Raw genomic sequence first — 13,000 nt, 5'->3', positions numbered from 1 at the left:
CATTTTCAAATTTATCAGCTGTTTAGGTGAGTATGTTCTTTTTCAGGGTGTACTGTTGGCGCTACTAATGTTGAGCAGCAGATGAAAAAAATAAAGGACTGTGGGAAAGATTCAAAAGCAAGAAAAGGGCCGGTGATACCTAGAATCCCTCCAAAGAGAGCTGAGGGAGATCAGACTGTGTTTCAGGTCTACAAAGGAGTAAAAACATTTGCATTCTGTAAAAAAAACAACCTCCTAGTGACAGGCGGAATGGATCGAATCATCCGGATGTGGAACCCTTACATGTCTGGGTAAGAGACGGTTACAGTACTCATTGAAAGAATCTGTTATGAAGGACTTTGTAACCACATATTAATGATAAGTAATTCTTACTATCTAGTGTATTGCCCTGTTAATCGGGATCAGCTAAGTGAATTGAGGAGACAATCACAAATGTCCTGGAAATATGCCTGAGTTTACAGAATGGCTCTGCTGCACTGTTGATAATATCAACACACACACACGCTTGCAGCAAAATCATTCCCATAAGTTTAAATATTTTATATAAATATAAAAATTCCTGGACTATCCTCTGTTTTTTATCTAAGATCGGTTTGAAGTTTTGCTTGTGCCTAAGACCCCAGTCCTATGATGATCTCTGTCCACACGGAGCTCATTGTATAATTGAGGCCTAGGAATCCATTTGGTGGCATTAACATCTCATGAAAAGCTGAACTCTGCAAGCAGATGCTATTGTTTCTTGTACATCACTCCAAGTGCCTGATACTGGAAGACCACTCTGCTTATGTGGGTTTTTTTTTGGTGAGAAAACACAAAATACAATTCCCACCAAACATATGAGTAGTCGCAGATTCCAGCCCATTTATTTTTATTTTGTTTTATAAGAAACAATGAATTTGAAACTGCTTAATATTGACCTGTTCTTATTAAATTTCAGCCGACCAACAGGCATGCTCAGAAACCACACAGCGTCAATCTGTTACCTCTCCATATCTGCAGAAGATGCGAAAATATTTTCCATATCCACAGACAACACCATTAAGGTCTCACTATATACAGCAAGTGTCTGATATCCTACCCCAGTTCTCTTTTTTGTATTCGCGGAAATAAATAGAAATATATTCAGTCTAATAAACATGAACACATACATAATAGTACAGTATAGAAATGTAGGGCCTGATCTAATTCTCAATGAAGTCAATAGAAAAGACTCCAACCGAAATTGGAGTTGGATCTGGCCCTTAAACAGATCAATGTAGAGAGCAATTCCAGCAAGTACTCCTGTGAGTCAATAGTCTCTTAGGTTTTCAGTTGTACTAAATGCATTTGTTGCTAAATGTTTCACAAATTATGATAAAACTTCAGGGATCTAGTACTCTGAACTTTTTATGTTGTTCTACTTTAGAAAGTGACTTTGTGTTTTGTTTTTTAATTTAGAGATCTTGCTTCTATTGTAATTTCTCTAGGATAGGTATTTCTGTTTCTTCATTTGCTGAAATCTCCCTAACTAGGCATGTATTACATACACAATGCATGTATTACACGTGTGTATTACACAAAAAAACAACAAAAACAACCACCCTACATTAAAATAATATTATTAAGGTTGGAAATGCTAGAATTAAGGTTTCCTCATGCAACCTTAATTTGGACTCTTCTGCACAGGCAGACTATTTTAAATACACATACTATTTTTTCCACAATTCTTTTGCCTCATTCAGTGCACAGAATGGATAGTGCTCACTTAATGAGAAGCTATCAAATATTCTGCTTTCTTCTTGTTCAACGTGTGATCTCATTAATTCTGGCATTTTCCTAACTTTTGGGTGCTTGACTTTGCAATCTTTTAATGTGGATTTTTATGTGTAATTTCTTAGGTTTTCAAAAAGCTAACTGAAAAAACCCTGAAATTCTGTCACATGAAATCATACTGACATTTGCATGGGTCATCAGCGGAGGTGGAACTTGATCCACCGCACAGACCTCTACCTTTTGAGCTAACAGGACAACTGGTAGCAGTAGTAGGTTGTCATCGTCTGTGTAGACAAGCACTACAGAAGAATGAGACACTTTGCCAGTGTGTGACCCACTCAGGGATCTTGGGCTCCATTGAGGTTTTGACGGGGAGTGTGCTCTAGTGATATTTTGTGCATTCCCCTGAAGTGTGACCCTTTCTTCCCCATCTCCTTCAACTTATCCCTGTCCCAGTTCTTTCTTTTCCACACCCCAGGCTTCTCATCCCTTTCCAAGTCCCATTCTCTCAGCATAGCCAGTCCCAGTCTCCACTCCTCAGATTTCTCATCCCACCCCACAAGTCTCCTTGCCTAGCAAGTCCTAGTTCACTCCTCTGCATTACCTGTCACCATCTTCCCCTCCACCCCAGTAACATTTCATCCCCAGTCTCCTTGACAAGCCAGTCCCCCACTCCTGGATCTCTCCAGTTCCAGTTTCTATACTCCCCAGCTCCTTGTCCCATTCTACTCCTCCCAAACCCCAGTAGGTTAATCTTTTGTCCCCTCTATATTTGAATCAGACAGCTTCCTCCTCCACACTGCCTGGGCCCAGCAGGGTGTCAGTCTCCCTGTTCTCAGTGTAGGTGTTCAGACCAGGGCCGACTCTGGCTTTTTTGCCGCCCTAGGCAAAAAAGCCACCACCCCCCCCAGTGCGGCAGGTGAGGGCGCCGAGCCCGGCCGCGGGTCCGCAATCCCCGACCAGCCAGAGCGCGGGGGGGAGGGTGGAGAGCCCCCGGCAGCCAGAACGCCGGGAGCAGGGCGGAGAGCCCGGCTGGGGCTCTCCGCTCTCCCCGACCAGCCGGAGCGCCGGGGGGAGGGCGGCGAGCCCGGCCGGGGCCCCGCTCTCCCCGACCGGCTGAAGCACCTGGGGGAGGGCGGCTTGGTGGGCTGGTGCCTGGAGCCGGCCCTGGTTCAGACCCAGCATGGCCCACAGCAGCCAAGAGCTGCAATTGCAGGGAAAGTCTTGCTTATCCCTGGGCTGGAGCATGCTTCAGGGAGATTAGCTGCTAAAATTAATCTCTACTTAGCATGTGCGAACTGTGATTTTTTTTTAAAAAGAAGGCTTATAACTTTGCCAAATTTGGCAGAATTTCACAGGGATGGCAAAAAGCACATCCCTGACACAAAAGCCCAGCCCCTTGCTAAAACTAAAGCATTCTTTCTCCAAAGTAAGGAGGAGCTAGAGCTTTCCAAAGACAAGTTTGATAGATTTTTTTTTAACATGAGTAAAGCACATTTTTTCTTACCCTTGTTCTCAGAAACTGCTGAACCATTTTGGCTGAAATTTTCCAAAATTATTTAGCTTAATGCAGAATGGAAAACTTCAGCTCAAGCAGTTAAAATTTGCTAAAATAAGCAAATAAAAAAGAAAACAGGGTCTTATAATGGAAAGTGTTGAGCAACCTTAATAATAGGCAGTGCTACCAACCCTGCCTATAGTAATAATATTAGCCTTTGCACTTCTTCCAATGTATGACTTCAGTATTAAGTTTAGGTTTCTGACCACTATATTAGCGAGCACTATTATATTATTATTTTTAATTACCAATTTAATTTCCAGAAGCATGTCTTTAGAACTGTACTCTGCACTTTATAATCAGACATCTTGTGGGGTTTGTGTGGGTCTTCTGTGTTTCCAGAGGATTCCGCTGTTTTTCTCCAAGTTTGAACCAAGTATGTATACATCCATTGTGAGGACCTTTTCTGTTTGATTAACTTATTAATTGCCCCTAATTTAACATGATGCAGGGGTTGACTTGTTTTATAAATGTAAATTATTGTTCATCATTTTCCATTATACCATATGTGCCAAATTCATCCTTAGTGTATATCCATTGAAGTCAGTGGGCATACACCGAAGATTAATTTAGATATAGGGCTAAATTCATCTCTGGTATATTTCCACTGACTTCACTGGGTATAGACTAAGGATGAATTAGGCATACATGGTATGAAGGAAAATCACAAACAGTAGTCTACATTTATATAGCACCTTTCATCTCAGAGCACTTTCACCAAGTAAGGGCTAGAGTAGGGGTGGGCAAACTATGGGCTGGGGGCCAGATCCAGCCCCTCAAGACTTTGGATCCGGCCTGCGGGATTGCCACCCCTGTGGCACTGCGGGCCCCGCACTGCTCCCAGAAGCGGCTGACACCACGTCCCAGCGGCCCCTGGTGTGGGTGGAGCAGAGGGCTCCATGTACTGCCCTCGCCTGTGGGTACCTCCCCCTGCAGCTCCCATTGCCCGGGAATGGGGAACCGCAGCCAATGGGAGATTCGGGGGAGGTACCCACAGGCAAGGGCAGCGCGCGGAGGCCAGGGGCCACAGAGGCGCCCCGCTGCCATCTCGAAGCTGCTCCAGGTAAGCGGCGCTGGGCTGGAGCCCAAACCCCTTTTGCACCCCACACCCCAACTCCCTGCCCTGAGCCCCCTGCCACACCCCTCCTGCACCCGAACCCTCTGCCCTGAGTCCCTTCCTGCACACTGCACCCCCTCCCACACCCCGCACTCCCTCCTGCACCCCCCACACTCTGCCCCAGCCCTGCATGCAATTTCCCCACCCAGATGCGGCCCTCGGGCCAAAAAGTTTGCCCATCCCTGGGCTAGAGTCCGTGGAAAGACTCTCAGGACTAGATCTATAAAACTACTTAGGTGCCACTGATATTCTCACAACCACCACTCAGCTGCTGCCTAACCCTGTAGGTGCCTAAGTTTCTACCAGTGGGTAAGCACAAAAAGGTGCCTGAGTCCTGATGCTGCACCACAGCTAACTAGCTGCTTAGAGCCCTTGTTTGTGCCTAAGCCCTATAGGATTCTGAGACTAGCATGTGTGTGTTGTGTATATATAATACCTAATAGCCTTGTGGTTTGGGCACTCACCTAGGAGGTATGTGACCTGGGTTCATCTCCCTACTCTGCCTGATTCAGATTATGGACTTGCACCTGGATTTTACATATTCCAAGGGAGTAACATAACCACCAGGCTATTGGGTATCCTGGCGTTGGTCTCTCTCAATCTCCCCTGTTGAAGCAGTTCTACTTAATTATTCACTGGAGCAGAGATTTGAACTGGAGTCTCCCACATCTCAGGTGAGTACTCTAGCCTCTGGTCTATAGAGTCAATCTCTCTGGCCCTGTGAGTGAGTAAGTATGTATGTATTTATACAAAGAGGAACAGCTCCAACAGGAGAGATGGAGAGATTTACCCCAGGATAATCTCTCTTGTAGCTGTTCCCTTCTGTGGAAAAGTAACACAGCATCTTTAGGGTAAGTAATCTGTTGCTTACTTCCCTTCTCTGATTCTAAAATACCCAGAGACCCTGGTCTAGCAGCGTTGTGTTGGGGGTACTTTTGGTCAGGGTCTAACCTTCCAGTGTAGGTGCCATGCATAACTACCTGACCTGGGTGGGAAGAGAAGTATAGCAGTGTATTTTTAGAATTGCATGAGGATGTGTGTCAGACATTAGAGTACAACCCTATTAATTGTTGTTCCATTTGTGTAACATCTTTTCCTACAGATTTGGGATATTGTGGACCAGACCTGTTTATTTACAGCTTGTTCAAAAACCAGTGGAATTAAGGGAGAGCTCACTGCTTGCCACTACACCTCAGGCACCAGATCGCTTTGTGTTGCTGCGGATACACTTGCACTTCTTCATCTAAGATTAAGGTACATGGCAAGCCCATTTGAGTTTGAGGGTTTGTGAGCCTCTTCAGCTGTTATTCAAAAGTTCAACAGATGGGACATTTGTGTGTGTGTGGGAAACCTAGAGCATTTGACATATAATTGGAGAAGTTTGCACTCTGTGGGAACAGGGTAGCGTAGATCCCTGTCCCCTCCTCGGGCTCCCATTACAACAGCTGCTGGTGCAGTGGAACGGGTAGCAGCACAGGTGGGAATTATTTGCAAAGATTCCCTAGAGTATGGTCTAGTAGATGCAGGCAGACTAACAATGGGATGGGTGTGGAGACTAAGGGCACGTCTTCACTATGGGGGGGGTCGATTTAAGATACGCAAATTCAGCTACGCGAATAGCGTAGCTGAATTCCACCTATCGGAGCCGACTTACCCCGCTGTGAGGACGGCGGCAAAATTGACCTCCGCGGCTCCCCTTCGACGGCGCTTACTCCCACCTCCGCTGGTGGAGTAAGAACGTCGATTCGGGGATCGATTGTCGCGTCCCGACGAGACGCGATAATTCGATCCCCGAGAGATCGATTTCTACCTGCCGATTCAGGCGGGTAGTGTAGACCTAGCCTAAAGGCCTCCCTCTTTCTTCCCACCGCTATCAGTATCTTTAAGTTAAAGTCACAGCATTGCTTTCCCCCTTTTGGAAGATGTACTGAGGAAATAGCATAGAAGTGCTTAATGCCGTTGTACTTTCCCCAAGTCTTGTACAGTCCGGTTGATATATGGTGCATTGCTTTGGTTTGTTTTTCCATGAGCTAGGCCTCCTCCAGAGCCCCACTTGGTCGTGTCTCATAAGGAGCCAGTTCTGTGCTGCAAATACAACAAAGAGTTCAGGCACGTGGTGAGCTGCTCAGAGGGATCTGTAAGTGAAAACTATACCACATAAAGGCAATGTAGTTGCTGACATGACTCCATGTGTCTGTCTAATCTATTGTATGCAATCTGTGCATTTTTAACACACCCATCACTAGAGCTGATCAGAGATTTTCCGGTGAAACAGCTTTGTCAGAAAATGCTGGTTCTTCAAACCCCAAACGTTTCATGAAAGCAAGTCAGGTTTGACAAACTTTCAGTGAATCAACCTGCCTGGTTCCCTGTCAGCTTGCCTTGTGGGCTGCTGCGAAGCTATACTACGTGGACTGGCCAGGGCCAGAAACTCCAGGCTTCCAGGATCCATAGCTTCAGAGCCACCCTTCCATGCCAGGGCTTCCAGACTCACTGCCGTAGAGCCAGGAATCTGGAAGTCCTGGGAAACCTCACTCTAGTCTGGACTCCGAATCTAGGTTCCGAGCTCCACAATAGGGAGCTTAGAAATCCTGGGGGCTCACAGGGTTTCTGGCTCACTGCACAAAGCTGGGACCTGAGAGGCCCTGGGACAGAAGTGGGGGAACCAGCTGAACCAGGAGGCTGGAAGCCTTGGCGTCCTGGGACACATGCCAGGGTTACCCTGGAGCCACAGACCTCAAAGCCTGGGCAGCTGCTGCCTGCAATTGGTATTCTTGTCAATCTCACTGTTGCTGTTAGCAGTGGTGAAGCTTATAGCAGCAGTGACGCTGACCACAATGTCAATTGCAGTCAGCAACTGCCAGCCTGGAGAGCATATTTTGTTTTGGAAATGTAATGTGTCAGAATCAGGTTGTTTTTTTTCTCTCCAGGATTTCTGGTTCATTGGAAACGTCAAAAATTCTGGATTCATGGAAATTTGGAATTAAATCAAGTTTGAAAATGTTGCAATTTCTCATGAACCAGAAAGACCAAGTTTTGAGCAGCTCTACCCATTACCAGTGTAGCTAATCGCCAATCTGTAAAATATTTTAAAGGCAAGTTATGTCATCTACAGTGACATCTTCAGAAGAACTTCACATATTGTTGAGAAGAGGCATATGTTACTTAGGGCTTGTCTTCACATACAGTGCTGCAGCTGCACCACTGTAGCACTTTAGTGAAGCTGTTACTATGCCAACAGGAGAGCTTCTTCTATCGGTGTAGTTAATCCACCTCCCTGAGAGGCAGTAGCTACACCAAGGGTTAGGTCAGTATAACTGCATTGCTCAAGGATGTGAATTTTTCACACCCCTGAGTGATGTAGTTATACCGATATAAGTTTATAGTATAGACCGGGGTCTTAGATTCCACCCCACGCCAATATGTGTCTTTCTAGAGTCGCTGTTTCTTTTTTCTCTCTCAAACACTGAGCCCAGGTCTACACTTACATCAATGGCAGCTTTTGTCAACCCAACTCTGTAAGCATCTACATTAAATTGTAGCTCCCGCCAATGTAACTCACCCACGACACCGACATAATACTCCACCTCCGCGAGAAGCATAGTGCTTAGGTCGATATAGTTAGGTCAACGCAGTGTCAATGTAACTTACATCGACTGTTGCTGCCTTCCAGAAGCCATCCTACAATGCCCCACACAGACAGTTAATCAGTGCAAGTGCTCCTGGTGAGGATATGCACTGCCAACACAAGGAGCATAGCAATTTAATTACTGCTGTTGCTGTACATTGACATGACTTAGGTCATCTTAATTTTGTCCTGAATAAATCTGGATACTGATTAAAGTGATGGTAATCCAAGCAGTTACATTGACCAGGGCTATATACGTTTCTTCAAGCATCTGTGCCAATCCAAGATAGGTAGATACTTGGCAGCCATCACATTGGTATCTAGGCACCTTACAAGGCGAATTTTGAGACATTGAAGATCTCAGTAAAGGAGATCAAATAACATAGCCTGCAGCTACACCATTCAGCTAAAAAAAAGCAGTTGGGCAGAGGGGGGTAAAATGGAAAAATCCTGCTACTTTTCAGACACTCCTTCAATCACTATTTGTTTGCTTGTCTTTTAAAAGGTGGTTAAAGTGTGGGATTTTGAAACAGGAAAGCATTTATTTGAGTTTAGTGGTGCTCATGGAGGTGCTGCAATAACCTGTTTGACCTTTGATGTCAGTGGAAGAAGGTATGTTTCTTTTTATGTTTATTTGACGATATATATAATTGTTGACACGTGGGAAATATATTGAATTTTAATCCCATTTTAGGTTAATTACAGGAGGAAGAGATGGATGCTTGAAAATATGGAATTACAACAATGGACATTGTTTGAATACTTTGAAAAGGGGTAAACAGCATGTTGAAAAATATTTGAAAGACTGGAAAAATATGATTTAAAGTATTGAAAAGAATCAATGTTTGGTTTATTTTTCCCTACAGAAGCCAAATGTGCTGAAGTCTGTGACTGCACCTACGTGGAGGTGAACAGAAGCAGGTCAGATCTTTCACAGCTTGGTGTGAACCTTGAGCTAGGGAATGATATATTTTGTGGGAATTTATACTGCAAATGCTAGCTCTTTTCTGTAGAAAGTGATTCCTTTGTGACATTACTGGAGCATTGGTCATAGCTGTGCCACAAAAAGAACTACAACCTCTGAAAAAATAAACACAGTGCAAATAAACAGACTTGTACAGCTATACAAAGCAGGTTACATTCAATAGAGCACTGGCCTGTAAGTGCGGGGGCAGCCAGCACATCTGTTGATGGGGCATGGCACAGGGGTTGCTGAGAGTTGTAGTCACCAGACAAAGCCCACGAGGAAAGGGGTCAGCTGACTAAGCAACATGTGACTGTATGCTGGGGATTACATAATGAAATGCCCTTGGCTCAGTCTGGAGAAGATGAGGGTTTACCTTAAACCCTGAGGGAAGTCACTTCATGGTAATCTGGCAGGAGGCCCATTGAGGATAGCCAGGAAAGGCAACTCAAGGAGGAGGTTGTGTCCTGTCTCTTCCCTGCTTGCTGAAAGCTTCAAAGGCCTCTGGTGGTTGGGACCAAGTATTTTGAGATACTTTGCTCTTGTTTTGAATCCTCTAGTGATGATAAAGCCAGCCCAGAAGAAAAGGGTATGACCCAAACTGAAGTTTTGGCTTTATTTTACCTTCCCTGGCTAGTGAAGCTGCTTGCTGGCTTACAGACCCCTAGTTCTCTGAGACAGATGCTGTTGCTCTGCTACTCAGTACACAGTGCTCCCATGTTGTTATCATTTGTGTTACAATAGCATGTGGAAGCCAGGACCCCAGTTGTGTTAGCCATTGTAGAAACATAATGAAAAACACAATATTGGCCTAACAGGTGTTATCATTCCATGAAGGCAGTTCTCAGTGGATTATTTCATTAATTTTGGCAAGCTGCGTGTAACTTTCCCATTTCCTTGATGTTTAAAACAGTAATATTTAAAAACCATCTCTCTTTAAAAAAAATTACTAGTATATAAAATCAAACAGAACAATGAACACTTTATTAAATCTTCTTGTAGGTATATCATAGCTGTTGGATGGGATAGAAGAATAAGCATGTATTTTGTAAGTGAAAAATATATATCTAAAATGACTTGGTATTAATATAAAATTATTATTATTTTAAAATGAACCCTTAAATTTTGTATTTATTGCTTCTCATTCAAAGTGAAAAGGGGGGAAAAATCTGTTTACAGTCACTGATGTATTAACTATTTCTGTTTTGGGCTAAGACTAAAAATGTTGTCCAATACTCAACCTCCTCCACTTGAAGGTAGGACATGTAAAACTTGATCTCACTCTCTGTAGGTTGCCTAAGGTTCTGTGCCCAATAAACAAACAAAATTTCAAGGACATGATCCTGCAGAGACATAATAACATGGGTAACTTATTGCACTGAGGGTGAAGTCCTAGTCCCATTGACTTCAATGGCAAAACACTGCCTGACTTCACTGGGGTCAGGATTTCACCCTGAGAGTAGTTCCATTGAATTCCACGTGGCCACTCAGCACATAAAGTTGGGCTCACATGTAAATCTTTGCAGGATCATGGCCTGGATATTTTGTTTATTTTCTGAATTCAGTACCTTAGGCAACCTGCAGGAGCAAGTAAATGCAAAATTACATTTGATAGTCATCAGTGAGCCATCCAGTTGCCCATCATCAAACACATGGCCAAATCAAAGAGCCTTTAGCAAGCAGTGCTGTTACATATACTGCTATTAATATGCAATGCATGTTTATTATAATATTTAGCCAGATTTTAATTAAAAAAATAACTTAAATAGACGTTGGAAACATGCTGCTCTCAAGCCTTTTGGTTTGTTACCTATTGTTTCTAGCAATATGAAGGGCCTTGTCTGTTCACTTTTGTGTCAGTGGGAATTACTTGCGTTTTAAAGCCATTTGGCTTTTGCACATGTGAGTTCAACTTCTTTTGAGCTGTACGTACATACCTAGTAGAAGAACATACCCTGTTGGCTGAGAAAATGCTGAAAATACATCAACTTCTCTTTTATCTATGTTGTTTGGAACAGGACTCTGCAGACGACCTTCATCACTTTCAGAAACCTCAGCCCTATTGGCAGGATGATATAGTAAGAATCCATCTTGATTCTGTATTACAAATGAAGTTCTTTTAAAAAAATAAGTCAATGTTATTTGACACAAAGCTGGATAAATAATTGAACACAGACAATTAGACTTTAGTAATGAGCAGTTATTTGAATTCTTACCAACATATAATTCTAGATAGATAACTTTCACACCTGAGTTTTGAGCAGATTAGAGAGGAACAAGGTAAGTGTCATGCAGGTTGGAAAGGAGGAGGAAAAGGAGATGTAGTAGTTGAAGCATGAAATGATCGAGGTCTAAACAGGAGCTTTTTATGTTGGAAATGGAGAAGAATAGCTGATTTTGCAGAAGTTTTGGAATGAAAACCAGCAGAATTAGATGGCCACTTCAGTGTGAAGAGGAGAGAGGAATCAAAAACTGACATCACGGCTGCGAGGCTAGGAGGATGGTGGGGCTGTGGACGTAAAGGAGAGAGAGAGGGGGAAAAAAAAAAAAAGTGATCCTGGAGGAAACAGGGGAGGGATAGCTCAGTGGTTTGAGCATTGGCCTGCTAAACCCAGGCTTGTGAGTTCAATTCTTGAGGGGGCCACTTAGGGATCTGGAGCAAAAATCAGTACTTGGTCCTGCTAGTGAAGGCAGGGGGCTGGACTCATATGACCTTTCAGGGTTCCTTCCAGCTCTATGAGATCGGTATATCTCCATATATTATTATAAAGACGACAAGTTCATTTTTTGATTGGTTGAGTATCTTGAGGCTTCAGTGAGACATCCAGCAGAAGATGTCAGAGAGACGGACACAGTCTGAACTGAGGATGGGGGGAGATCTGTGAGTCACCAGCAAAGAAAGAGAAGGTGGTAATAATTAAAGCTGTGTGAGTTGTAGACCCTGATGGGATGGGATGAGGAAAAGCATCTGCAAATGAGATGTATAGTCCAAAAGACACTAATCTCAGTTGTTTTAAATTTCTCACCTGATACTATGTAGGCAATTAGGCTGGAGAGATGACATAGGTTCTTGTGTGTGAGCTGCAAGAGCCAGGGAAAGTCTGTGCCTAGGTCCCTTTCTCTTGCTGAACAAAGGGAAAGGAGCAGCAGTGTTTCTTTTGTCATCTTTTTTTCATTTAGAGCTGTGGCCACAAGGAGGATATTCTGTGTATTGCTCAGTGTCCACCTACTCTTCTTGCCACCTCCAGTTATGATGGTGAAATTATCGTTTGGAATATGATCTCAGGACACATATACCGCAAACTTCACACATCTTTTCCCACTCACTGTGCTGGCACAGAAGGTAAGTACTGACTAGGGAAACTACAGGGAAAACAATTCCTAAACACTTTCCAGCTTAACCCTTCATTCAAAATCTTTTTTGGAGAGATGTGAACCTTGCATGTTACAGCAAACTATACTATTAGAAGGACACTTAATAAATTCAGTAGAACAGGGCGACAGCATGGTAACTGTACATCACATAAAATTATTGCAATGTAGGGCAAGGGAGCAGTGCCATACCATTGGTTTAGTTAAAGCCGTTATCTCTAATGTAATGAGCAAATCAAATAGTTTGTAGTAAATATCAAGGACAAAGGATGAAGTTGATTATATGTGTTTTCTTGGTGTGTTTGGGGGGGTATATATACAGATATACATGAATAATTATTTGTATTACAGTAGTGCCTGCCTAAAGGCTCCAAATGAGACATTGTGCTATGTGTGCTGTGTACACACACAGTGAGAAACAGTCCCTGCCTTGACCAGCTTATATTCTAAATAGACAACCCAAAGAAAGGCTTATTATGCTCATTTTATAGCTGGGGAAACTGAGGCACAGAGTGATTAAATGACTTGCCCAAGGTAAGGCAGCGAGTTTGTGGCAGAGCAGAGAATTGAACCCAGACCTTCAGAGTCCATCTAGTACCTTAGCTGCAA

The 13,000-nt window shown here is 43.6% G+C and overlaps 1 protein-coding gene across 1 annotated transcript; it reads left to right on the top strand.

Moving 5' to 3' along the window:
* The first annotated feature begins 6 nt into the window (after positions 1–6).
* On the top strand, positions 7–12,398 carry LOC101938428 (WD repeat-containing protein 49-like). Its single transcript, XM_065580145.1, has 10 exons — positions 7–290; positions 938–1,043; positions 5,530–5,681; positions 6,462–6,564; positions 8,561–8,667; positions 8,750–8,829; positions 8,922–8,976; positions 10,022–10,067; positions 11,038–11,097; positions 12,200–12,398. The coding sequence occupies exons 1-10, from the start codon at positions 82–84 to the stop codon at positions 12,371–12,373; spliced, it is 1,092 nt and encodes a 363-aa protein (XP_065436217.1). The 5' UTR covers positions 7–81; the 3' UTR covers positions 12,374–12,398.
* The last annotated feature ends 602 nt before the right edge of the window (positions 12,399–13,000 follow it).

This window comes from Chrysemys picta, unplaced genomic scaffold (genome assembly GCF_011386835.1).
Source record: "Chrysemys picta bellii isolate R12L10 unplaced genomic scaffold, ASM1138683v2 scaf1697, whole genome shotgun sequence".
Taxonomy (NCBI): domain Eukaryota; kingdom Metazoa; phylum Chordata; order Testudines; family Emydidae; genus Chrysemys; species Chrysemys picta.
This window is presented reverse-complemented; position numbering and strand designations above follow the sequence as displayed.

What these genes read in the sequence shown, in the direction of transcription:
- LOC101938428 (XM_065580145.1), top strand. Translation starts at nt 82, where the DNA reads ATGAAAAAAATAAAGGACTGTGGGAAAGATTCAAAAGCAAGAAAAGGG. An exon ending in TGAGCTGCTCAGAGGGATCT is followed by an intron (nt 6,565 to 8,560) that starts GTAAGTGAAAAC and finishes GTCTTTTAAAAG; the next exon opens with GTGGTTAAAGTGTGGGATTT. An exon ending in TTTGATGTCAGTGGAAGAAG is followed by an intron (nt 8,668 to 8,749) that starts GTATGTTTCTTT and finishes ATCCCATTTTAG; the next exon opens with GTTAATTACAGGAGGAAGAG.